Source organism: Gymnoscopelus microlampas (assembly GCF_963454915.1).
Source record: "Gymnoscopelus microlampas genome assembly, chromosome: 23".
NCBI classification, from domain to species: Eukaryota; Metazoa; Chordata; class Actinopteri; order Myctophiformes; family Myctophidae; genus Gymnoscopelus; species Gymnoscopelus microlampas.
Window position 1 is genome coordinate 28,555,022 of NC_139960.1, and position 27,500 is coordinate 28,582,521.

Below are 27,500 nucleotides of genomic sequence, written 5' to 3' on the forward strand. Positions count from 1 at the left end.
TATGAATCGGCATTAGTGTCAACCCCTGACATGGTCAGGAAATCCCAGCTCTATATAATTTTGTTCGCTGCTCGAGTTCCTTGTTGACAGTAATGTAAACGTAAGTTAAATTGTCGATTAAACGCTATCTTTTGTGGTCTTTGTGAACAAATAAGGCAATGCCATGGCCATTTATAAACAAATTATCAGCCAGCATTTGTCATTGCCCTCGTGTTATCCAAGGCAGGCATATCAGCGGTCTACAGCTCACGCTGATAAGCCCCACCCTCGGTTGGATAAGCACAGGCAAAGACGAATACTGATAGATAATCTCTTATTTATCGCATTTATCGCATGCCCGTGTCCCGCGGGTTTCGTTTGGTGCTGACAAAATTTGTCCGGTGGGCCTCCACTCCATGCTATGTACAAATGCGAGAGTGTGGTCTAGTACAAATAACGGTAAGACTTTATATTAAGGTCGGGTCAGGTCTATAATGCGTCATAACCACATTTATAATGCATTATAATGCACTTGTAAGGCATTATATCACTTGTTATTTTGTGGCAGTCGGAGAGTTACGGTAGTTATAATGTGCTGTTCCACTGGGCTTATATAGCATTATGACCAACACTTACAATACATCATAAATCGTATTATAAGTTGTCATACATGATTAAAAACATTTAGAACGAGTCTTATAATGCCTCATAAGCACATTATAATGCATTATAAATGCGAGTATAATGCATTATAGACCCGCTCTTTTTTCAGTGATGATCCGATTCAGAAAGCCCCCCCCCCCCCCCCCCACCACCACAGCAAACAGCCACCAAAATAACGCTGTCAGCCCAGAAACGCATTACCGGCCGAAATACTGTATGTCCAAATATTATCTTTCACGGTGAACTATCTAAAAAATGTCAGCGCACAGAATTTAGGAGGGAAAAGTCCATGAGAAAATCCCATTATGGACACGGGAAGGAAGGGAGGTGGGTAAAACAGAGAGAAAGAGAGGGAGGGGTAAAAGCGAGAGAATGAGAGAAAATGAAAGAGAAGGGGAAAAAAAGAAAACAAACCTTAGCTAGCTCTGGGGAGGGAGGGCAAAGTAACAACCAGTGGTGGAAGAAGTTCAGTACAGATGTTTTGCATAAGTGAAATGGCAATACCGCAATATAAAAATAAATATCAAGTACAAAATCTGTTAAAATCTGTCAAACTTTTACAAACCTTTTCAGAAATAGTAGATCTACAAGCTCACAACGTGTTTTGTAACAATAATCTAAATCTACAAAGTAACTCGTACCTAAAGTGTGTTTTATGTATGTTTTGAAATAATGCAAATATGTGAAATAATAGAATAGAATTGAATAGATGTCTTTACTATCCACAAGGGAACATCGTTTTGCTGCACACATCCAAAACAAGACAATACATAAATATCCACCACAATTAAAACACCCAGCAAAGTACTTCAATTCTATAAAATTCTAAATGTAAAAGGGTCTTATAACTAATAACTAGTTTTCAAATAATTACAGTGGCGTAAAAGGTATGCAATAAGTAAGTAAGTACAGTAAGTAACCTCAAAATTGTACTTTCAGTTCAGTACTTGTGTAAAAAGTTCCACCACTGGGAACAGCAGAGCAGAGGGAAGAGAAGAGATGGTGGGTTGGGGTGGGGTGGGGTGGGTCTGGGGTTGGAGGGTGGGGGGCTTGGACTGTCAGAAATGCTGGGCCGTTCCCACGCTGGGCCCTGTGGACCACTTCCCTTCTAACCACTGCATGGCCTGCCTGCCTGATGGACCACACTGCACCCTCTCACTCCCAGTCTCCCAGCCCTCGCTTCTCTGTCTCTCTCCCTCTAGTTCACTGTTTCCCAAGCAGTGGGTCGGGACCCGTGTTTGAGTTGCACATTTTTAAGCGTCGAAAGTAAATATTCCCTATTTTTCATTTCCTACATTTAAAAAATGTAGATATATTATTTCAAAAGATTTTCAAAGGTTTAAACTAAAAAAAACACTTTTCCTCGATTAAAAACGTTTCCAACATTTTTCAAAGGTATTTCATAATAGTTTGGGTCCCTGGAAACATCTCATTTCTCTTTTGGGTTCTCTCTCTCTCGCTCTCTAGCTCTCTCGCTCTCTCTCTGTGTGTCTCTCTCTCCTGACACTATCTTACAAATACAGACATATACATCCACATGGGAAAGGTTAGCTTGGGATAAAACTCTCCCTCTCTCCCTCCAACCCCCCTACCCAGCTACCCCAAAGCACTAGTGGTAAACCACTTGACCCCTGACGCCCCTATCGTGTGCATGACGTTATAGGCAATATTTTTTGAATAAATTGAACGTTTTTCATAAATTCTTTGAACATAGACGATCTACAAGCTATACAACGAGTCGCACTGCAACAAGTTGGCTATTTTAACAGCATTTTGAACAAAAAAAAACCTAAAACCTTTCCAAATAGAGTTTCAGTCAATCGCACTCCAAGAGCGCGTGGGTCATCTTTACTACATGTGGTCAGTTGCAGAATTCTCTCCTCCGCCCTGTGACTGTCCTGCTGCCTCACTGCTTGTTTTCTGTAACAGGACAATTCCTCTGAAGGGTGGAGCGACACATCGCCACAGTGACGGTGCAGAAAACACTGTACAAACAATGGACTTGCACGAAAAAGTTTGAGAACCACGGACATACGGTACACAATGTGGACCCCAGGAGTGAGTGTATAGACATTAAGTGTCCCTCTCCATCATCAGCGTTGCCCACCCCTGAAATAGAGCATGAATCCATTCCGGTTACATCATACAGTTGCTTGGTTTTCCCCAACACATCATAATGTACTGTATAACCTATTTTGTTATAAATATCATTTGATTAATAATACTGTTAATAAAAATGAGAAAATAACTCATGTTGTGTGTAAAATTCCTGTGTGTGTGTGTGTGTGTGTGTGTGTGTGTGTGTGTGTGTGTGTGTGTGTGTGTGTGTGTGTGTGTGTGTGTGTGTGTGTGTGTGAATTAATCACCATGTGGTACAGTTTAGTCAAGTATAAATCAGCAAATAAGTTGCACTATGCAAATTTGCAGGACCATCAGAGCAGCATCTTGGCTAACAAACGTGACTTGAAGATCAGTTGACGATACGCAAGATTTGACCAATCAGATTAGACAATGTCAGTTCTTAGTTGCGGACACGCCTGTTCTGCACCAGTGGTTCTCAAAAGGTTTGTGGGGGTTCCAGGGGGTTCCCAGAAAAAAATGTTAACATAGCATTACAATCAGTCAGTGTAATCACTTGAACCCTATTTTCTGCAAATCTTGAAAAAATGTGTATCATACAAATCTTGTATGGGGGTTCCTGGTGGAAATATTTTCAGATGGGGGTCCACGGCCAATTACATATTAATTTGGGGGTCCTTGACGTGAAAATGTTTGAGAACCACTGATTTACAGTAAATGCTAAACATTTTTCAAAGCTCTCTCTCTCTCTCTGTGTCTCCGGAATAGGCTCTATGCACAGCAGCCATATTGGATAGAAATTGGGCCTCTTCCTTACCTCCTTCCCAGGTGTTACTAATGATTCTAATGAAGGATCTGTTCCATTTAGTGTAGCACAGTGGTTCTCAAACCTTTAAATTCAAGGACCTCCATAACTCTGAGTGTACAAATGGAACCAAATGGACCCTTTCTCAGAGTTATACACCCGTAAAGGGCCATTTGGAACCCCCTCAAGGAACCATGAGGGTACCTGGCATGGTTCACACCTTGAGACACACTGGTGTAGCCGAGTGTTTCCGGTTAGGCAACATGCACAATATCAGCACCCTGACTCTGTTTGACCAGAATGGAACAGAGCCTTCATTAGTATCATTGGCAACACCTGTGAAAGAAGTAAGAAGAGGCCCAATTTCTTTCCAATATGGCTGCTGTGCATAGAGCCAGAGAGAGAGCGAGAGCTTTGATAAATCTCTGTGCACGCAGTAAGGGACGGAAATAGCACAGGTCCAAATCCACCTCCGGACTCGGCGTTTCGGAGTGTGTGACAATGGATTGACCCCAGGCCAGGAAGAGGTGGTGTCTGGTGATATGTTGACATGATGACTACGTGGCTCCGCTTATACAGGTCCATTTGGTTCCGTTTGCACGCTCTCTGGCTTAAGCCATTAAGACCTGAGGCAGAGAAACCCCCAAAATTAAATGTATTTGGCCGCGGACCCCCATCTCAAAATATTTAGTTCCAGGGACCCCCAGAAGCAAAGATTTGAGTAAAAAAAAAATCGTTTAAAAATATACATTCAAATATTTGCACAAATGTTCGAGATTTTTCAACAGATTTTTTGGAACGGCCCATTCACGGAGGATGGGTGTTATTTCCTCTGCTCTCTTCCTGGCCTCTCAGGAGGTGAGTCAGCACACAGATGGAGAGAATATAGACAATGAGGAGGAGGAGAGGAGAGGCGGGGAAGGGCAGGGCAGGGGAGTGAGGGAGGAGAAGAGGAGGGGAGGCTGTAGAGGAGAGGAGAGGAAAGGAAAGGAAAGGAAAGGAAAGGAAAGGAAAGGAAAGGAAAGGAAAGGAAAGGAAAGGAAAGGAAAGGAGAAATGTGTACACAGACGAAACAGACAAACCGAAACCTTTTCCAACATTAAAGCAGCATTTCTGGATCTTTGGAATGAATAAAACAACACCCACAGCCACGATATAATCACCATCTACCACAGGCTCATGTGTGTCGACTGATGCTGGCAATAAGCCACTCCAATCTACTTACTGTCTTATTCCTTCTTATTCCATACCGATAGATCTACTATTTGCTCATGTTATTCAATTCAGTAGTTCTCAAACTTTTTCGTGCCAAGGACCCCCAAATTGATATATATTTGGCCGCAGACCCCCATCTGAAAATGTCCTATGCCATGGGACCCCCAGAAGCAAATATTCTGATTGTGTAAAAAAAGAAAAGCACTTTAAAAAATATGGATAAAGTGGTTGAAATGATTGTGATGCTGTATTTTGCTGGGGACCCCCTGGAACCCCCTCAAGGACCCCTGGGTATCCCCAGACCCTACTTTGAGAACCACTGCTTTAATTGTATTATAAAATGTAGATTTATTTTTTAACAAACATCAGGCGAAGGGACTACCAATGAAACCTATCCCTTCGGCTAACTCGGGTCATTATTTACATTGGTTTTAATGTTGATTCATGTACATTGTCCCTCTTCCAATTACGAAATGACAAACGATGCAGCGAGACGGGGTTCCAACAGCGTTTTTCACATTACAGATGCATTCCTCGGCATGTTGCGTGGCTCCAAACCAACAACACACTGCTCTGCTCTGAGACTCAACGCCAAGGATCGCTGATGGCTGTTTGGGATCAGGGCCGACGTGGGAACATTTTCTCTCTCCGAGAGGGACATAAAAACAGCAGTCAAAACATTCCACTGTGTGTGTGTGTGTGTGTGTGTGTGTGTGTGTGTGTGTGTGTGTGTGTGTGTGTGTGTGTGTGTGTGTGTGTGTGTGTGTGTGTGTGTGTTGTTGTGCGTGTGCGTATGTGTGGTTATACGTGTCTGTGTTTGTGTTCTGTATGTATGTGTGTGTGTGTGTGTGTGTGTGTGTGTGTGTGTGTGTGTGTGTGTGTGTGTGTGTGTGTGTGTGTGTGTGTGTGTGTGTGTGTGTGTGTGTGTGTGTGTGTGTGTGTGTGTGTGTGTGTGTGTGTGTGTGTGTGAATGCTTGGTTATACCGTGTGTGTGCGTGTGTGTGTGTGTGTGTGAGAGAGTTTTGTGTATTTGTGTGTGAATGCTTAGTTATATTGTGATTGTCTTTGTGTATTGTGTGTGTGTTTGAATACTTGGTTATATATATATTGTGTGTGTGTGTGTGTGTGTGTGTGTGTGTGCGCGTGTGTGCGTGCGTGCGTTTGTGTATTGTATGTGTGTGTGAATGCTCGGATATAATGTGCGTGCGTGCGCGTGTGTGCCTACAGTACGTGATAAATGATGACGGCGGTACCGTAGCGTATATATATGTACTGTATAAGTAACCAGTCGGTTGAACACAAACAAACTCACTGCAGAGCATCTCTGAGCAGCGGAGTCATCCGGAGGGCAGGAGACTGTGTGAGAAATGTCAGCTCAGAGGAGGGGGGGGAGGGGGGGAGGGGGGGAGGGGGGGGGGGGTTCTTTACTGAACGGAATTGTTGTAAGCCAAGAGCACAAATCTCTGTCAACGCTAATGCTCTTACAGTGGAATTGAGGCTGATGCAAGACAGATCCTGGCTGTTGTGACTTTGCACGCGCACACATACACACGTTTGTACAACTATAAGTGTGACATCGGTACACAACTCAGTGTAAATGAGGCATTACAGTAACTCCAACCCTAACCCCTGCACCAACCTAGAGGGCAGTGGTTCTCACACTTTTTCATGTCAAGAACCCCCCAAAATGATATGTATTTAGCTGCGGACCCCCATCTCAAAATATTTTGTGCCAGGGATTTAAAAAGAAAATAGCTAAAGTATAAAATACACATTTTGCTGGGGACCCCCTGGTACTCCCCAAAGGACCCCTGGGGGTACCCGGACCCCACTTTGAGAACCAATGCTCTAGGGACCCTATCTTGCGAGCTGCGCTATGCCTTGGCACTACCGCTACCCGTTCATTTAAAGTTCTCAATAACCAGTAATGTGTGATAATGATAATTCTGTGTATCAAATATTACTTTATTCCAAGGCAATTGATGTCGGACTGCCTCTTCGCTCTTCCATGGGCAGAGAGTGAGAGGGCGAACGATAGCACCGGGCATAATGGCTTGCGCAGCCTGCTCTTAAAGGCAATGGCATCTGGCACGCTGATTGGTTTTATTAATGTAATGCCCAAACCACACATAATATGCATAATGTAAAGGGTAGCGCAGGTGTTTAAGGGATAAGGCTGGTGTCGCAAAATAGCAACTCAGCCACAGGAACGGCCAGCGCAATGCTAAATCCCCAAATAGTGGGTAGCGCGACTTGGGCGCAAATAGGTCCCTAAATGTCTAATCCTAACCCTTGCACTATACTAGTAATACAAGCGCACACACACACACTCTCTGAAAAGGTGTCAAGTATAACTCTAAAACTTAAACCTGACCTCTAAATGCCTAATCCTAACCTCAATTTTTTTTATTTAATCCTTTATTTTACCCATAATAACAGCCACGCACGCACGCACGCACGCACAGAGTTACGGGCCATCTCACCATCCTAGCGTGTAGTAAACCGCTGTAGGAGACCTGGCTGGTACACACACACACATTATAACGTTGTTGCCGGGCGGAAACCTCTTATCTCCATATTTTAACCTTTTGTGTTTTCTTCCCCCCTCCGCAAATTAACAGCCTACTTGATCGTACTACAGCGTCACACAAAAGCATTAAAAGTAGCAGATCCGCAAGCTCGAAACGCGGCGCGAAGCGTCGCGTTTCGAGCTTGTAGATCTGCTACTTTTGATGCTTTTGAATTTGAATCCTGAAAAGTATCAGTTTTGGACATTATGAGGTTTTCCACCAGACAGAGACGTTATAATCGCTATGCATGTGGCAAACCCTACAGCGGTCATTACGTTGCCCCCGCGTTCCTGGTCTCCTCACAGCATGATGCCCTGTGATGGTTGACTGGAGCCAGTGGTGGAACAAAGTATTTGATATATCGCTGTTGTCAGAAACCTCTTATCTCCATGTTTGAGCTTTTTGTGGTTTTTTTTCCCGTAAATTAACGCCCTACTTGATCATAACTACCACGTCACACAAAGGCATCAAAAGTAGCAGATCTACACGCTCGAAACCGTGATGCACTTCGAGTTTGTAGATCTGCTACTTTTGTTATTATTTTTTGATTTGAATCCTGAAAAGTAACAGTTTTGGGCATATGAGATTTACACCCGACAGAGAATTTCTTTTTTTCTTTTACTTACGTAAAAGTAGTAATACCACAATGCAGACATCCTCTGTTCCAATTTCTGTATTCAGAACTTGGGTAAAAGTACACAAGTATTGGCATCAACCTAATACTTAAAGTACGAAAAGGTAAAGGAACAAAACGTTGTGAGCTTGCAGATCGGCTATTTTCAAATAGCTCCAAGTATAAAATAGGGTGGTTATTGTATGTTTTGTAATAATAATCAAAATCTACAAAGTAACTAAAGCTGTCAAAATGAATGTAAGAAGTACAATATTTGCCAGTGGAGTAGAAGTTATCAAGTATAAAAAAATAAAATAATACTCAAGTAAAGTACAAGTACCGGTTTGCCTGCCAACTGGAATTACCGCCAAATGAACAGCCGCAGAGCAAAAACTCCCACCCAGCTGAAAATGTTGAAGGTCAAAGGTGCTTATACTGTACTGAGATCTACTGTACTCAGTAGATCTCAGTTTCTCTCCATCTCTCTCAGGACTAGGTTAAACTTGACGTCACACACCGAAAATAGCCGATCTATATGCTCTTATAGAGCGGTTTCCATGCCCACAGAAAGTGGACAGATTCGGGCAGAAAAATCAGGGAATGCATGGCAGAATGGGACATCATTCTTTCTCGCACTCTTGCACTCGCTTATTTACTGAGCGACTCACTCACTCGGCTCACTCGCTGTTTCACTCATTCAATTACTCAGTCATCGTGCTCTCTTTTTCAGTCTTTCACTCACTCACTCACTCACTCTATCGCTGGCCACGTCTTTCCATAATTCCATATAACTTTTTCCCCCTCACCCCATCCAAGTCTACATCATTGCTCTGCCAAATTCCATTTCCCCCCTATATAACATAAACGCAAGGAAATTGCATAAATAAATTGAGCTGGGAGATTTTTAAGGCATGTTGTGAAACCTAACAACTGCATTAACCTCCACTTCAATCAAAGCCTTCGCAGAGCAGTTTGGGAACTGAGGCCTGGGCAAAATGTCCACTGCAGGCAAAATAGGTTTACATGACTATTAAACAGTATAACAAGAACATTTTTTTTTATAAGTTGAGGAAATGTTTTATTTGTATCTAGGGGTGCAACAGTTCATCAAAGCAATAATTCTAATCGATTACGATAAAAAAAAAAACAATAATAAAAAACTTTAAACAATCCATTAATAATCAACCTATTTTGGGCATGTCATTATAGGCAAAAAAAAACGTTTAAAAAGACATTCCATAGCTTTACCACAACTTGGAAATCGACAAGGACACGTGTTCCAGAGAATTATCTTTGGCTGTGCTCTTCAAAAGGGTTTATAATGATGGAAAGTGAAGAATCCATGATATAATACTATAATGCCCCAGCCTGCATCCTTGTGTTGCAATCAGCTGCAGCTGTTGAGGCCGTGCTCAAACATACGGACGGACGGACGGACAGACACACACACACAGTCAAATGTAGGAGTGGCTGGCACCACTCAAAAATACATATCGAAAAGCAATATGCATAGTCGAATTTCAACCATACAGGAATAAAGGATGTCTTTCTTTAGATTAGAAGAAAAATGTTTTAAGGAGAGCAGTGAGAAACTACATGGCTAAGTTGATGGTGTATCATTGTTGTCAGGCAGAAACATCTTATGTCCATATTTTTACTTTTTGTGTTTTTTTTTGTAAATGAATACCCTACTTTTGAATTTGAATCCTGATAAGTAACAGTTTTGGACATATGAGGTTTTCCATCCAACAGAGACACTACACTCATTGTCATAGCAGCTGTAGCAGGGGAAATGTTTTCAGTAAAACCATGTTGGAATTGAAATATATATATATATTGCTGTAACCATACTTTGTACCAAGGGCCTGACAGATCTTCCATCCCTGCTATTTAACCACCTTAAAAAAAAATCAAAAATAGCAGATCTTTTGTTTGTAGATTGGCTATTCGCGCTATTTGTCGCACAATGACGTACATAGGGCCCACGTTGTTAAAAACTGACTATGAGAGAGAAGTACACAGTCATCCATGTGAACTACAGTTGCATTTATGAGAGCATAATTTCTAAAGCACTATTCTGAGCTAAGGGACCTCTGTTGAGCTCTGTAAATATAGACTTCTTTTTTTTTGACAGAAGCAACCATATAACGTCTTGGATCGGCATGCATATGGAGCTGACAAAACACACAGCTGTTTTTGCTGGCTGAAATCAACGACATCCTCAATTGATTTCAACTGACGAGGTCTTAGCACTAGAGACAGCATGGATGGGGTAGGGAGAGAGAGAGAGGGATAGAGAGAGAGATATATAGAGAGAGAGGGAGAGAGAGAGAGAGAGAGAGAGAGAGAGAGAGAGAGAGAGAGAGAGAGAGAGAGAGAGAGAGAGAGAGAGAGAGAGAGAGAGAGAGAGAGAGAGCGAGAGAGAGAGAGAGAGAGAGAGAGAGAGAGAGAGAGAGAGAGAGAGACGTTAAGGGTGAATCATATAAAACAAGTTAGAATAAAAGCAAGAGAGAGACAGAGTGCAGAGACGAGGCAATAGAGAGAGACAGATATTGAGCAGACGTCTGTCAACCTTTATTTCTTTTTCTTTTTTCTCTGTTCTCCTTGTCTTTCTGTCTAACCCGGGGCAATATTTAACGAGCAATGTTTTTTAAAAGGCCTGCAGAGAGTCCAATTAAAAAGAGAAAACAGAGCATGGCGCTCTCTCCGTCTCCAACTTGGCACGGACATCAAGAGGGAGGTGGGCTGGACGGCCTGACAACCAGAGGGCTTCACCCACAGAACACTCCTCCACAGCACCAATGCACCATGTCAGTGATTCTCAAACTGTTACATTTCAAGGACCCCCAGTTTGATATGCATTAGCCCAATGACCCCCATTTGATATATGTGTGTGTGTGTGTGTGTGTGTGTGTGTGTGTGTGTGTGTGTGTGTGTGTGTGTGTGTGTGTGTGTGTGTGTGTGTGTGTGTGTGTGTGTGTGTATATATATATATATATATATATATATATATATATATATATATATATATATATATATATATATTCTCCAATCTGCACTGAGAAATGTGTATTAAGAGCTTGTTGATCTGCTACTTTTGCTACTTTTGAATTTGACTCCTGAAAAATAACAGTTTTGGACATTATGAGGTTTCCATTTGTATGCTCTTACAGCCCCGTATAAGGGTCCATCTGGACCGCTGGTGGTCCCCAGACCCGACATTGAGAACCAGCGCATACGCATCAAACGGCAAGCCTGCAGCCATAACCAGCTGCTATAAGTCAGACGAGCGTGCATCTGTGAAAATGTACACGTCTACACGTGTCTTTCTGAAGACTCACCTCTTCAGACTCCACTTCACTCTCCCTTTTCCTTTGACTTGATGCTAGAGACTGACCGGGATATGACTACCATGCAGACCCAGCCTATCTGTGCACCCAGCCAGCACCACTGCACCACAAACAGCAGCGCAACGCACGCACCAAGTTTTAACCCCTTAATGTAGAGGCTAGATTTAGTTTACTGTGAGACGAGACCTTTTCGAACGGGCAATCTCTCTCTCTCTCTCTCTCGTGTGGTATAAGACCGGGTATCATGCATCCTGCACAGAGCGTACGCTACAAAGCGTTTTAACCGTCCGACCGGCGCTTTCCCAGTGGGTGTTCGCTGTCTCCCGTGGGTGCTTGAGCTCCCGAGCACCCACAGGATCTGCGGGTCTACAAGCTACAACCCACAGGATCTGCTATTTTTGCTATTTTTGAATTGGAATCCAGATTTATTTTTTGCTATTTTTGAATTGGAATCCTGAAAAGTAACATTTTCATTTAATTTCAAATGCATTTAGTTATACTTATGTTAGCTTTATGAACTTAAACACGAATACATTGAACATAAAAAAGACAACAAAATTGTAATACTAGTCATTAAGCTACTAATATAGACAGAAGTAATTAAAGCGGGTCAAGCGGGTTGCATTTGGAATTGTAACAGCTGAAAGAAATAATATATCAGTATCAATATTAACCTGCGGGCCGCATTAAGGGAAGTTGGGGGCCGCATGTGGCCCCCGGGCCGGCAGTTGCCCATGTATGCCCTACATGGTTCTCTCTGCACTCTATTTATGTTCAATACGTCGCTCTGGATAAGAGAGTCTGACAAAAGCCTTAATTGTGAATTGTAAATTGTCTAATGTTGACGTATACCTGCTTTTGTTTTCTACTGCACAAGATCGGGGCGATATCACTTAAAAGTGTTATCATGATAATCTTTTCTGTATTCAATATCTCTGCTTCTCCCTAAACGTATTTAACTACATTATTCTTAACATCCTCATACAAGTCTGCATTTCCTGAAATCAGACTAATAGATAAGACCGAACAGGAAGTTAAAGTGGAAGAGGTGGAAGAGGAAGTGAAAGTGGCCAGGTGGAAGAGGAAATGGAAGTGAGATGGCGTTTGGTGAATTCAGTGAATTATTTTCCGTGTTGAAAAAAATAAAAACAATAAGAATATTTGTTCATATCTTAACCACTTTGTCATACAAATAATTGCAAAAATAACCTATTTACAAGCTTCACAGCTTACTTTTGATGTTTCCATACAATTATTGCCAATTTTCGCAAGTAATGACATGCCCAAAATATCCTCCAGGTTGAAAGCGGTTCATATTAAATTCATACCATTCATTAAAGCGACAAGATTCCTCCAAAATGTTAACCAAAATGTTACATTAAAAACGTAACCCACAGTATCGGGGTATTGTGAGAGCACTTCGAGAGCACTTCTAAGCATTTTAAAATGTAATACAGTGCCTTATTGAAATCATCCCTATTTAAATCTTGTCTGTACATTTGTCATCATTTAAATTCTGATAGTACTGCTGCAAGCTGCTGGATATTAACTGGTATATGCAAATGTCTCAGTCTGCAATTGTCATACTCAAGTAAAGCGAAAGTACCTCAAGACAGTACTTAAGTACAGCATATGTGAGATAATGTACTACTTTGCACCCCTGTCTATGTGTGTATGTGTATGTGTATGTGTATGTGTATGTGTATGTGTATGTGTATGTGTATGTGTATGTGTATGTGTATGTATAGTCTAGGTAAGGTGCGTCACCACAATCATGTGAGTTTCTTGGGGTTTTTGCAAGTCGGTGCAAAAACAACTTGGTCTTTGTCAGGTCATATGATGGTATGTTTGGACAATGTCCTATCTTATTGTACACATGTGAGGTGGCGTTGTCAGGGCTTAGAGCCCGACTGATGACACATGTTTGGGTGCGAAGCCCATCACGATTTTCTAGAGTCCTACACCACCGATTACCCATGTTTTGACCCAATATTTTCAAAAATAACTAAACAAGTAAGTAAATAAGTAAGTAAATAGATAATCTATAAGACCTGGAACGCATCTCTGTCACTTTAGATTACTTTGGCTATTCAAAAATAGCAGATCTACAAGCTCATAGCGCGGCACTCGGTGCCGCGCTATGAGCTTGTAGATGTGCTATTATTGAAAAATCTTGAAAAAAAAGTTTTCGATTTTTTTCAAAGAACTGTTAGGATTTAGACAACATTTTAAGAATCGCCTCAGGTCTTAATGGGTTAAATCAAAGTTGCACTATGTAACCTTCCTGTTCCACACCGGATTTGAGCCCGGGTCTCCAGTGCAGGTGCTTGTACATTTTCTACCACTGAGCTCTGAGAAGAAATTGAATTTTGACCTGCAGGTCAAAACTTCACGTCGAACCAGAAACAGGATTGAGTTGGAACAGAACAGCGGACTGCTCTGCGATAAATGCACACACAACACGACTTACCGTTCGGCCTCCAGCCGCATCTCCTCTCGCTTCTGTCTCCTCAACTCCCGGCGCCGCTCAAAGTCCATGTCATCCATGGTTATGCCCTGTGGGGGAGACATCAACAAACACCGCCATGTTAGTTTACATAGACAGGAAGGAAGGAAGGCAGGCAAAAAAGAAAAACGGACTTCCGGGTGTATCACCTCTGTTCCACTCACTGGGTGTTCTTAGATTAGCAGCGCTGTCGTTCAAGATTTCAAAAGGCATCGCCGTACAGGTGTGTACTTTTACGCACAGTACTGTGTTAAACAGAGCACTAGTACGCTAAACCGTGACATGATGGAACCTTCTGTTTCGTGGTGCACTGATCCGCACTAGTGGACTCCACTAACATGATGTCTATTACCATACACCACACACATCACATGTACGCAGTGTTTCCCATTGGGTCGCGGACCCATTTTTATGGGTCGCAAGTAAATATCCCTTTTTTTGTTTCCAAATTTCTTTTTTTATTATTTCAAAAGATTTTCAAAAATGTGAAAAAAATATTAAACTTTTTCATAAATTAAAAAAATACTTCAAACTTTTTCATAAATAAAAAAAATACTTCAAACTTTTTCATAAATAAAAAAAATACTTCAAACTTTTTCATAAATAAAAAAAATACTTCAAACTTTTTCAAAAGAACTTCATGAATGAAATAAATAGACAGAGACATTCTATAAATAAATGTACGTAAAAAAAAGTGAAAATAACAGATTCGCGAGACGTTGTGATCTGTAGATCGGCTATTTTTTTTATTTTTTGGCTAAGTTTGGGAACCAGTGCCCTATGGGTACAAGGAGATATTAGTACAACTGCTATTGAAAGCAATGAAATGGTATGGCCACAGATTAAAACAGCTTCTGAAGGCACTATAACTGCAACTACTTCACTCCATATCATCTTATCATTCATTCAGAGTATCATGATGCTGCTAGCTATGGCTTCCTCTCGTAGGTTTCTAAACAAAACAGTTGTGTAGTTGGTTAAAAGGATGAACTTGGATTGAGAGATCAGGGAAAAGGGGAGGTACTGACACACTGACATACATTACATCATATCGTTGCTGTCGGCCAGAAACCTCCATACCGGTATTCTAACTTTTTGTGTTTTTTTGTAAATTAACACCCTACGTGATCATACTACAGCGTCACACAAAAGCATCAAAAGTAGCGGATCCACAAGCTCGAAACGCAGTGCAAAACGACGCGTTTTGAACTTGTAGATCTGCTACTTTTGCTACTTTATCCACTTTACTTAATACTACATATCCACCACTGTATGGGGACCATCTACACTACAGTTAATACCCACATGACACTCCACACATGTACCTACTACTGACCCAGAGTGTTTACCGGACTCTCTCTTTCCCAGGTGTTTCGCCGAGGTGGGTGTGGTTTTGAGGTTAGGTTTAGGCATAATTGCTGTGTGTTAAGGTTAGGGTTAGGCATAGTGTTTGTGAGGTTAGGGTTAGGGGGTTTTCTTTAGGCATATAGTGCTTGCCAACGTGTCGTCACCACGGGGGGGCGTGACATACTGTAGTAGCTGCAGACATACTGGTGGGGGTCAATGTTAAGTCAACCTGTTCATACCCCACCAAGTTGTCCGCACTACCAAATGACAAATGTTGACGCACTCTTCAGGATTTTTTGGTACGCACCATAACCACGCCCACCTGGGCGAAACACCAAAGAAAGAGGGAGTCCAATGTTTTTTTTTTGTGTTTACAAGGCTACAGCGTGGCTCTAATTTGGGCCTTAGTCCCTCCAGTTTTTTTTCCTTCAATATTTCTTCTTAGTTGTTTTGTGGGGGGAACCCATAAGAATGTGGGCATCAGGGAAACGACAGATAGAGAGAGAGCGAGATCAGAGAGAGAGAGAGAGAGAGAGAGAGAGAGAGAGAGAGAGAGAGAGAGAGAATATAGGCAGAGCGTGTGAGGAGAGAGAGAAGCCAACACAGGATGTTAACTCAATCAGCGAGGAGCACTCTCGCTAAAAATACCCCGCTTGGCTCAGGGTACGTGACTGTCTGTGCAGCGAGGAGAGGCAGGACCACCCAGGAACCACTGATCCTCCCATTGCAGATCCATGATCCCCCGCTAAGCCACCGACAACAACAACTATAGCGTAGATCCGTGCCAGGCAGCCTATATAGAATGGACAATCGCCGCGACTCCTGGCCAAGCGAGTGCCAGTGTGTCGCAGAATGAACACAACGCCATCGCAAAGGTTATACCCAGAGCAAGCAGCGATAATTGTAGTGGAGTAAACGTACTTAGTTACTTCTCTGTCAAACTGTGGGCCCACTGGTGGGCCGTGAGGATATAGCCAAGCGGCCCCCAAAATAATTGGCTTAACACCAAGACTTGATTGATAATATAACAAATATAAAATCATTTATGTAAAAACATGTCATTGTATTCTTGAAAATGAGCTTTCATTGTGATAGTTGTAAATAATAACTTAAAGTGCACTACTTTAAGTTAGGTTTTTTTAAGTTCCACTGATCCAAGCCGGGAAACACAATCGATTGATCGATCAATAAACATGCTCTGAAAAAGCATGTGGTCCACCCATCTGACCATCACTTAAAGCACGTGGTCCACCCATCTGACCATCACTTAAAGCACGTGGTCCACCCATCTGACCATCACTTAAAGCACGTGGTCCACCCATCTGACCATCACTTAAAGCACGTGGTCCACCCATCTGACCATCACTTCACCGGTCAGAGGGGTGAGATGTTTGAGACGTTTTACTGGTTCCTGATCCAGAAATGTATTGTAGACCTACATCTAAAAGCTATTGCAGATGATGGCAGCAACATGACAGTGGCACACAGATGTTTGTGCATCTTCAGCAGTAAGAGCACTGAGAGCAGTGTACACCTGAGAGAGCAGCTATGCAGCAAGTTAACATGACAGTAACATTTAACCCATTCAATCCGGGAACGCATCTACGAATGTCTTCAGGTTTCTGAAAAACGTTAGACATTTTAGAATTTTGGGATTTAACCCATTTAGGGCAGGACCCCTATTTGTAACTGTACCTTTCAAGACGGGAACCCCTTTTGGGTTCTTGTTGCTATGTACAGTACAGTATATAGCAACATCAATGTTGTTGTAATTTTTTGATAAATATTTGAAGTTTTTCAGAAAACTTAGGTCAGGATTTAGAAGGCGTTTTTAGAATGGGCCTCAGGTCTAAATGGGTTAAGGGATAAAGTGTTCCAAGTTTTTTTTTTTTTTAAACATGGGTCACCCTACATTTTACAAGAATAATGCCCTCTAAAGTAAAGCACAGTAAAGTAAAACAAAACAAAACAAAGTAAAGTAAAGTAAAGTAAAGTAAAGTAAAGTAAAGTAAAGTAAAGTAAAGTAAAGTAAAGTAAAGTAAAGTAAAGTAAAGTAAAGTAAAGTAAAGTAAAGTAAAGTAAAGTAAAGTAAAGTAAAGTAAAGAAACACTTGAGTAGCGGCTTGCAATCGAAAAATAGCCTACTGTACGAATCTTGGCCAAAAGAATAGCAGATCTACAAGCTCGCAGCGCGTCACTTCGTCCCGCGCTGCGAGCTTGTAGATCTGCAATTTGTTGATAGATTTAAAAGAAAAAATCTTGAAAGTATTTTAACAGAAATGATAAAAGAGCTTCTACCTTAAACTAGCCGTCACACACAGTGGCCCTGCAGCCTCTCACACCATACCAGCTCCTCACAATGACAGGGCTTCCTCCCAGGGCAAAACCGCTTCCTGCTATAGCTCTCTCTCTCTCTCTCTCTCTGTCTCTCTCTCACTCTCTGTGTCTGTCTCTCTCTCTCTCTCTCTCTCACACAGTGCAACCTCGACCGACCGAAAAAAAGTCAAATACCCTGCTTCTTCCCTTGCCTGGGACCTCCCTCTGTCGCTCTTTCTCTGTCCCGTTCCTCCCTCCCTCCTTCTCTCCCTCCCTCTGTCGTTCTTTCTCGGGCCCGTCCTCCCTCCCTCCCTCCTTCTCTCCCTCCCTCTGTGGCCGCCCTCTCTCTTTTCTCTTTAGGTCACACCCCTCTCTCTCTCCCCCCCACACTCCCCCCACCCCTCCCCATATCCATGGCTCTTCCTGTACTGTTTACAGAGTTACCAGTGCTGGGCTGAACTCGGCCATAGGCAGTGGTTGGAACTTGGAAGAAGTACTCAGATTTCTTTTTTTTAAGTAAAAGTTAAGTAAATGGTAGAAAGTAAAAGTAGCAATACCACTACGTAGGTTCGGTTAATTAAAAGGCCAGTACCAAAAGTAAAAGTACTCACATTTTTCACAACTTTTTTTTTGTTGTTGTTGAAAATAACAGATCTACAAGCTCACAATGTGTAAATACGCAAGTCAAAGAATCTCAACATTTTACTCAAATACAGTACTTTCCACCAGCCTCTATGGGACCAGCCACAGAGACACTCTCTTCTTTAGGGCCAGGCTTCCTGTCTGTCTGTCTGTCTGTCTGTCTGTCTGTCTGTCTGTCTGTCTGTCTGTCTGTCTGTCTCTCTCTCTCTACACATCTGAATGGACAGACAGAGAGGAGAGCCACTGAAGACATACAGATGTGTAAGTGCAACACACTTGCACACAGAAACACATGCGCGGGCGGAAGGGGGACTGCAATGTCCTACTCAAGTAGAAGTACTGTTTCATGACTTAAACATTTCTCAAGTAGAGGCAAGGTTACTTTTGTTGAAAGCTGCTGAATTAGCCTAAAAATACAAAAAAATGCTCTCCAAAATTAGCATCCTTTCTTCATGAGACAGCTTTCTCAAAGAAAGAAAATACAGTACAGTATCCAATAAAGTACTGGGTATATATATTATCCTCCTGGTGACATGACAAATCTGTAGGCTAAACATCAGTCATTCTTGCATTTCCATAAGTAGTACAATATGTCAATACGTCGACTTGAGTCAAAAGTAGAATCACTTTTAGATTGTACGACAAAAAAGTACACAAAAAAGCAATGACAGTAACGAAAGCACTTGAATTAGTTTAAACCACTGCATGCGTGAATACTGTATAGCTGTGTCCACACAGACTTGCACACCATGTGTGCTCACCAGTCAGCTACACACAGTTGCACGCGCACGCACGCACGTGCATGCATTTGAAAGAGAAAGTGGTTAAGCAATGAAAAGTATTGACAAGAGCTTGTGACGAAATAAGAACTACATTGGATGAATTGGAACAATGATTGGTTTCCGCCCGACAGCGACTATGCTTTTGGTCAAACCAACCTGTAGCAACAAAGCCTCACCCACAGTAGACACCCATATTGTCGGGTGGAAACCTCATATGTCCAAGACTTTTCAGGATTCAAATTCAAACGTAGCAAAAGTAGCAGCTCCACAAGTTTGAAACCGAGCTTGTGGATCTGCTACTTTTGATGCTTTCGTGTGAAGTATGATCAAGTAGGTTAGTAGGGCATTAATTTACAAAAAATAAAATAAAAATAGGGAGATAAGAGGTTTCTCCAACGGTATGCAGTCCTGTATTTCACTTATTAGACAAAAAAACACCCACGAGGGGTAGGGTGAACGAGAGAGAGATTTACCCCCCAAAAAACACGAGAATCCATTCTCTAAGTTTAGATTTGTCATTCAGGGGATATGTATAATATGGGAGAGTAAAAGAGGGGGTGGGGGGGGCAGAAAATTGGCGCTTGGATGTCGGGGCAATTCGTACAACTGTAATTAAGACAAAATGAGAGCGAGCTAGTGCTAAAACCCGGAAAGGCCCGCGAAACATGACGAGTCTAATCACATACTTCCTAGAAGCACTGACGCCAAACGAGGATGAGGCAATCAGCCAGTAGTGGAAGAAGTACTCAGATGTTTTGCACTTACAGTAAAGCTGCACTATGTAACTTTCCTCTGCTATCCCGGATTTGAACCCCGTTTCCTGCGCAAGTGCTGACATTTTTACCATTGACAGAGCCTGTGTCTAGGTGAGACATGACCTTTGGCTTTGACACGATCTAAATGTCCCAAATAGAAGAGCAGGGAGACAAAATACAACCGCCCCAATTGTATAAGTTATATTGTATTAACATACTCTATACTATACAGATTGGACAAAATAAAATTACATTTTATTCATAAAAAAAGGTTACATACAGTAGTGCCACTTTAAGTAAAAGTAGAAATATCATAATATAGAAATATTCTGTTACAAGTGAAAGGCCCGTATTCTCAATTTTGCCTGAACAAAATTACACAAATATTGGCACCAAAATATACTTGTACCAAAGTAAAAGTACTAAAGTTTTCAAAATGTGTCAAACTTCTAAATAAAAATAGCCGATCTACAAGCTCACAACGCATCGCTATGCTGATATTTTTGAACATTTTGGAAAAATCTTGAAAGTGGAATCTGGAATCATTTTGCTTTTTTTTTTTACACAAATCTTCTCTTCTGGGGGTCCCTGGCATTAACCATTTTCAGATGTGGGGGTCCGCGGCCAAATATACAGTATATCAATTTGGGGGTCCTTGACACGAAAAAAAGTTTGAGAACCGACTGCCATAGTTGCATTTGGAGGCAGAAGATCACAATTCTATCTGACTTTGTTAGAAAATGAAAGCGCTGCAGTGGCATTCTGTGGCCTCTGCATGGGGGCGATGCACAGGCACACGGGCAGAGAGGAGGGCCGCAACACATTCCACAGAAGGCCTTCAATAAAAATGCAGAAATGTAAGTGCTGCGTATTGCCGGAGGGGACCACCCATACTCTGCAAAAAGCTAACAGAGACAGAGAGGGAGAGAGAGCAGGAGAGAGAGAGAGAGAGAGCGGGAGAGAGAGAGAGAGAGAGAGAGAGAGAGAGAGAGAGAGAGAGAGAGAGAGAGAGAGAGAGAGAGAGAGAGAGAGAGAGCAATTGTATAAAGTGGAGCAGGCTCTTGACAGTTTCAGTGCCTTTTATACGTTTGGCCTGCCTTAGCCTGTCCACTGTAAAAACGCTCCCTCCTTTTATCCGCCCATCTCTCTCTCTTCATCCATTCCCACATCTCTGCACTTTGCCTCCTCTCTCTCTCTCTCTCTTCTTCTCCAAACTCTTAACTCCTCGTTGGCCTCACAGTTCCACAGTACATAATATGGCACATTAACCACTTAAGCCATACTCTATCGCATCGCAAAGTGCTTGTAGATTGGCTATTTTCTAAAACTGCGAAAATAGCCAACTCCAGGTAGAAAGTTGCTGAGTCTTCTGTCTTTCTACTGCTACTGTATGCTTCTCTTTTTCTCTTACTCTTTCCCTCCTGTTCTCTCTATCTCCTCCTCTCTCTCCCTCTCTCTCTCTGTATTCCTGTGCTTCTCCCCATCTATTTCTCTGTCTGCCTCAGAAGGTTCTACAATAGCCATAATGACACATTTGCCAAATTACTACCTGTCGAGACTGCCAGGCCCTGGCATACAAACCTAAGCGTCTAAATGCCACCCTATTAAAAAGCCCTAAAAGCCAAGTTGATGTTATCCTGACTGCCATTGGGATTAGGGCCGCCCCGTAATGCCTCTATCTTCTCACAGAGTCTTAAGCTAACAACGGAGAAACAATGGAAACCCTATCAGGCAAAATGTGGCACCAAATAGCACAACAGAAAAAGGGCTGGGAGCAAAGGCTTAGGAATAAGTATGGGCCAAGGGCGCATCTATTTTTGGCTTCGGGTGAAACCGTTCCTTCTTTTACTGGGCCCGGCGGAGAAGGCGGAGGAGAGAGAAAAAGTCCCCGCAATCTTTTCTGGTTTGAGTTCTTATCGCTCCCAATTTTATTTTCCAAGCACTTCGTCCCGTAGATGATTATTCTACAATCACGGGCGTCTGCTCTGGCCCCTGCACTCCTTTACGACCGACTGTGTTCTAATGGTGGCCATTTAGGAACTGAAGGTTTTAGCCTACTCGACGGTACCTTTGTGCCTTTGTACCTATAATTGCTCAATCCACATGTGGATCTACCATGTGGAAATAACCTTTGGTGGAGTTTCGCCTTGTGTGGACTTTTTCATACTATGTGTATGTATAGTTGCTGTCTGCAGAAACCTCTTATCTCCATCTTTAACTTTTTGTGTTTTTTTTCGTAAATTAACGCCCTACTTGATCATACTACAGCGTCACTCAAACGTATCAAATTCAAAAATGGCAAAAGTAGCAGATCTACAAGCTCGAAACGCGCTGCATTTCGAGCTTGTAGATCTGCTTCTTTTGCCATTAAAAAAAATGGGGGCAAGTGTTTTTTTTTTTTGTGGTGAGCCTTCCGGTTTCCTCCTCAAGTAGGTAAATGTCTCTATAGAGACCAATTGATCCAGTTTCAGAGAGTCCTGGAGTTTGTTCCATTTGTCTGGGGCATAAAAGATGTAAGCAGAGTGATACGTCTAATATACTATACACTATACATGTAAAATGTATACATAACACTACACACATACTGCGCAGTGCATCACACATACACATACAGTAAGGATAATTATGTACACACTGCATTCAAGCGCCTCAAAGTGCGCTATGACCAATGTACTCTTTGTCTGGCAATTGGTGCTATTCTTTATTATTTATTTGTTGGAAAATGTGCATGAAAACTCATTATAATTATTTGCGGTTCATTGTTGTGCAACTACACTGCAAAATTCTGAGCGGTCATTTTAACGTCACACACGGCATTATGCAGTGTACCAATATTGTCAGAAGTCCAGCCGTGTTGGCATTTTCTGTTTGAACTACATGCAACTTTGCTTAATAAAAACACACAGGCCACTGTACGAGTTTGTGCTCAACATGGTTTGTGGTGTAAGTTGTCCTTGACGCATGCATGGGCCCCGGGCCTTCACCCAACACGGAACAAGCGTCCCCTCTCAACCTTTAGACAAACACATTAATCTGTAATATGCCCGCGGAGCTATGTGAGGAATGTTCCTATTTAACCTCTGAAGTTAGTGAAGGGGGACTTGAAAGAGTCTCCAAATTACTCATTCACATGCCATTTAAAGGGAGAAGAAAAAAACCCTCCACAGCACTTTGTGAGGGCAGGGGACTTTTCACTCTGTGTCCATAAAAAGGGGAAAGAGGAATTAAAGGGATAATTCACCCCCAAATTGACTTTGTTTTCTATCGATTACACACCTCATGGAGACTTGAATTCATGGATATTATGTTTTTGTCCCATTCCTAAGCCTAACCCTAACCGATATTGTATGAATGCCTTTCACTGTCATAAATCCCCATCACTATGAGACCAAAAGGAAATTGAAATGCTACATCGTTTGAGTGTAATCTTTTTGACAGCCATGTACCATACATTGTCAATGCAGGTCAGACAGTTAAGGATAGTCATAAGTCATATGTGGCAGCTTTTCCAAGAATGCATTTTATTAATCACATTTACATGGAGTACAAAAACAGAAACGATCCTGACTGCACTACGGGCATTCTCAGCGACAGTAGATGATGCACGTCCATTCCTCGGTCAGTCTTCACACACTCCAGGCTGGGTCATCATCATGCGGGGTCAGGTCGTCCTCTCACTTGGGGCAGCAGCCGGTGTTACAGCTCTTGCCGCCCTCGCACACGCACCCAGACGCGCACTTAGCGCATCCAGAGGGACAGCATGGACAGCAGCCTGCGGGGGGGGGGGGGGGGGGAATCAGAGAGTAAGCTAGTTAGTGGATTGATTGAAGAGTGAACACAAAAGCTACACGTGGTCATTGACAATTACACCAAACATTTAATTGATCACGAAATGCACCGCTTCGAACTGCAATCTTACATAATGTCCCATTTCACAAGTTTTTAAATGTGTAAAAATATTTTGAAAATAATAGATCTACAAGCTCACAATGCAACGCATTGTGAGCTTGTAGATCGGCTATTTTCAAATGGCCAAAATGTATATAGGGCTGAAGTGGTTAATGTATTTTTTGTAATAATCAAAATCTACTAAGTGACTAAAGTTTTCAAATACTTATAGTATATATTTGCCTCTGAGAAACAAAGACAATATTGATTGAATAGTTTGCAATTGAACAGTCTGCCAACAGTACAGTGGTACCATTATACAATGCTGCTAAAAGGATAAACACACAAGTAGTTGGACGTTACAATATCATCCCAGACTTATGCTGAATTCAGAGCAGCGTAGAAAATGATCAAGTTAAATTAAGACTTACTGTTCTTGCACGAGGTGCAGTTGCAGTTGACGCAGGAGCAGGATCCACCGCAGCTGCAGGTTCCAGCTACAAGTCACAGAAAACAACCACAGGTTATTTCAAGTAAAACAAGCTATGAGCTTGTAGATCTGCTATTTTTTAGAAAAATCATGAACATTTTTGCAAATCTTTCAATATATATTTTTTAAAGTGAACATTTTTAACTCAAACAGTTTTTTTTTCTTTAAACGTATGTTGCTATAATCAGTGGTTCTCAAACTTTTTTTCATGTCAAGGACCTCAAAAATGACATGTATTTGGCCGTGGACCCCCATCTCAAAATACGTTGTTCCAGGGACCCCCCCCCAGAAGCAAATGTTTGCTTTAAAAAAATATATACATATTCAAAGATTTGCAACACATTTTCACGACTTTTATTTAAAAAAAAATAGCGAAAGACATCTAAAAAATGACACACAGATGCCTTCCCGGTCTTAAAGGGTTGATACTCACATTTGCTGCAGTCGCACTTGTCCATGTTCAGCAGTGTTCTATCAGAGTTCTTTCAGGTCTTCAGTAACTGGTGCTCTTCTCTCTGGGTTGAGACTGTGTTGTTTGTTGTGATGATAGCTTGGTCACGATGCAGCTTTTATAGGGTGCGGGGCGGCTGTGGACCGGGTGCAAAAGTCAGGCCGTCTCGTGCCTTCTTCCCATGATTCACAGATGAATGATTGAAAGAGTCGTGCACACGATACTTAAGTATGTATCCAGTATTCCAGTCGTGCGGTGGTTGAAAAAGTACTCCAATTTTGTACTTGAGTAAAAAGTGTCAATACAACGTGGAAATACTCTGTTATAAGTAAAAGTCCGTAATTCCAAATTTACACTTGAGAAAAAGTACAAAAGTATTGGTATCAAAATGTACTTAAAGTACCAAAAGTACTCATTATGCAGAATGTCCCGTTTCACCAGTTTTCAAATGTACTGTATAAAGTGTGAAAATCTTTTGAAAATAGCAGATCTGACGCGACACATTGTGAGATTGTAGATCTGCTATTTTAAAATGGCCGAAATGTATAATAGGGCTGAAGTGGTTAATGTATGTTTTGTAATAATAATCAAAATGTACAAAGTAACTACTAACTAAAGTTTTCAAATAATTGTAGTGGAGTAAAACCTACAATATTTGCCTCTGAAATGTAGTGGAGTAGAAGTAAAAGTACTGAAAAGAGGAACGCGAAAACACCATTGATTGTATCACTATGCACGTAGCCTTGGATAAAGACTATCATAGTAGATTTATTTTATCGATTTTGACATTTGCATATAGATCTATAAAAGTCTGACTCGATTAAATACATCAATGATAGTCTTGATCCAAGGCTACGCATATAGGCTGCATGTGTTTGCAAGAGAACAATGGCCACATTTCTTCGTGGTAGGCTAATACATACAAGAGATTACTTCATCCAAACTATAGCCTTAAGACCTGGGACGCATCTGTGTCATTTTTAGATTTGAGCTAAAAAAGATTTATTCTACACTTTGGGCTTTTTCAAAAATAGCAGATAATATAAGCTCATAGCGCGGCACCGAGTGCCACGCTATGAGCTTGTAGATCTGCTATTTTTGAAAAATCGTGAAAATGTGTGCAAATCTTTGAACATATATATTCTTTAAACGAACATTTTTAACTCAATATTTGCTTCTGGGGGTCCCTGGACAAAATATTTTGAGATGGGGGTCGGCGGCCAAATACATATAATTTTGGGGGGTCCTTGACATGAAAAGGTTTGAGCACCACTGATATAGAAACTGATATAGTTTTTCAGAATACTGTTGGGATTTAGAGGGCATTTGTAGAATCGGCTTCAGGTTTTAATGGGTTAATCACATAGGATTAGGTTATCCTATGTGATTGTGGAATCCTATGGAAACAAGTCCCCAGGACTTGTTTTGTGTTAATCTTTTCAGTCCAATTAGTCTGACTGTACCTTGTGATGTTTACTTTTCTGTATAATAAAGTATTCAATCAATCAATCAATTAATAGGCTTCTAAATCTATAACTTTAAAACAATATTACAAATTAATTCCAATAAATCAAATTCAAATACTATTGAGAAGCGAGTTCTTGAGTTTTATTTTTCTTTGATACAGGCTCTCAGGCTACATTGATTTAGTCAGCTAGTATCTGTTTAGCCATGTGATCTGGGTTGCAATGTGTGCACACACACACACACACACACACACACACACACACACACACACACACACACACACACACACACACACACACACACACACACACACACACACACACACACACACACACACACACACACACACACACACACACACACACACACACACACACACACACACACTGCACACTGCACACAGCCGTTTAAAGCTCTATTGTCATTCTTCTGGGGGGGGGGGGGGGGGGTGCCAGTGTTGCCATGTCTGCTTATTATAAGCGACTTTAGGCTTGTTTTTCTTGTAAAGTTGCTTGTAAACTTTGGTAGGTATATTGTGGGTTGCGGTCTTTTGGACTTGTTTCTAAAGAGTACTTGCTTATTTGGGCTTGTTTCCTATAGTGTTGTTTAAACCAGTGGTTCTCAAACATTTTCAAATGAAGGACCAGGACCCCTTGACGTCTGAAAATATATATTTTGTTCGAGGAACCCCCATACCAAATATTTCAAAAAATATTCAAAATGCGTCACTTTTTTTTCATTCTTTTTTTTTTCAAATTGCCGATGCATATAGGTTTAAAGTGCACATTTTTTAAACTTGTTTTCAAGGACCTGGTTGCTTATTTCTCTCACAAATCTGGCAACACAAGGGCGCTCCCTCCCTCCCTGGTTGTGCACTCGGCCGGTCGGCTACTGATCACTCTACACCGAGCACGGCTCGTGAGCAGAGATAGACAAACACAATGAATTATATGATGATAACGATGGTGACTTTGCGCCCAGCCCCGCAACCCCGTTGACTCAGCGGGAATGACTAGACATGAAGTAATGTTCTAGAAACTCACGTATATGCTTGGTCATTGCGTAGCACACGGACACGGTGTGTGTATTAACCCTTTAAGACCTGAGGCCGCTTCTAAGAATTTTCTAAATCCTAACAGTTTTTTGAAAAAAAAACAAAAAAATATTTTTTCACGATTTTTCAAAAATATCAGATATACAAGCTCGTAGCGCGGCACTCGGTGCCGCGCTATGAGCTTGTATATCTGATATTTTTGAATAGCAAAAGAAATCTTAAGTGACACAGATGCGTTCCAGGTATTAATGGGTTAAGTAAAACATTTGAGCTCTACTTCCATCACTGATCTTTGCATAATAGAACACAGAGTTTGTAACAGCAAAAACGTGTTATTAAGACTATGGTTTGAGACACAAAATGGTCCACATAACTGGTTATTTTGGGTAATCCCCACATGCCAAAGGTACTACTTATCCTGGCTATCAAAGTAAGGTCACGTTTGCTCAAGGGTTATAGAGTTATGAGACTTTGTGGATACGCCAAACATTTCTACAGAGAAGCAAAAACTACTGGTGCTATCGAGCAG

At 41.6% G+C, this 27,500-nt stretch overlaps 1 protein-coding gene across 4 annotated transcripts in view; it reads right to left on the reverse strand.

Annotated features, from left to right (window-relative positions):
* cald1a (caldesmon 1a) overlaps nucleotides 1-27,500 on the reverse strand; it is a 126,122-nt gene that overhangs the window by 57,132 nt on the left and 41,490 nt on the right. For 3 of the 4 annotated variants that reach the window (XR_014600241.1, XM_084050225.1, XM_084050223.1), the window contains exon 2: nucleotides 13,745-13,830. Coding sequence is in view for 3 of the 4 variants with exons in the window: in XM_084050225.1 (XP_083906351.1) it covers nucleotides 13,745-13,821 (77 nt within the window). In the remaining variant the exon portion in view is untranslated. Of the gene's footprint in view, nucleotides 1-13,744; nucleotides 13,831-17,424; nucleotides 17,575-27,500 lie in introns of those variants that run through there. The other variant, XM_084050224.1, reaches the window with a different exon arrangement.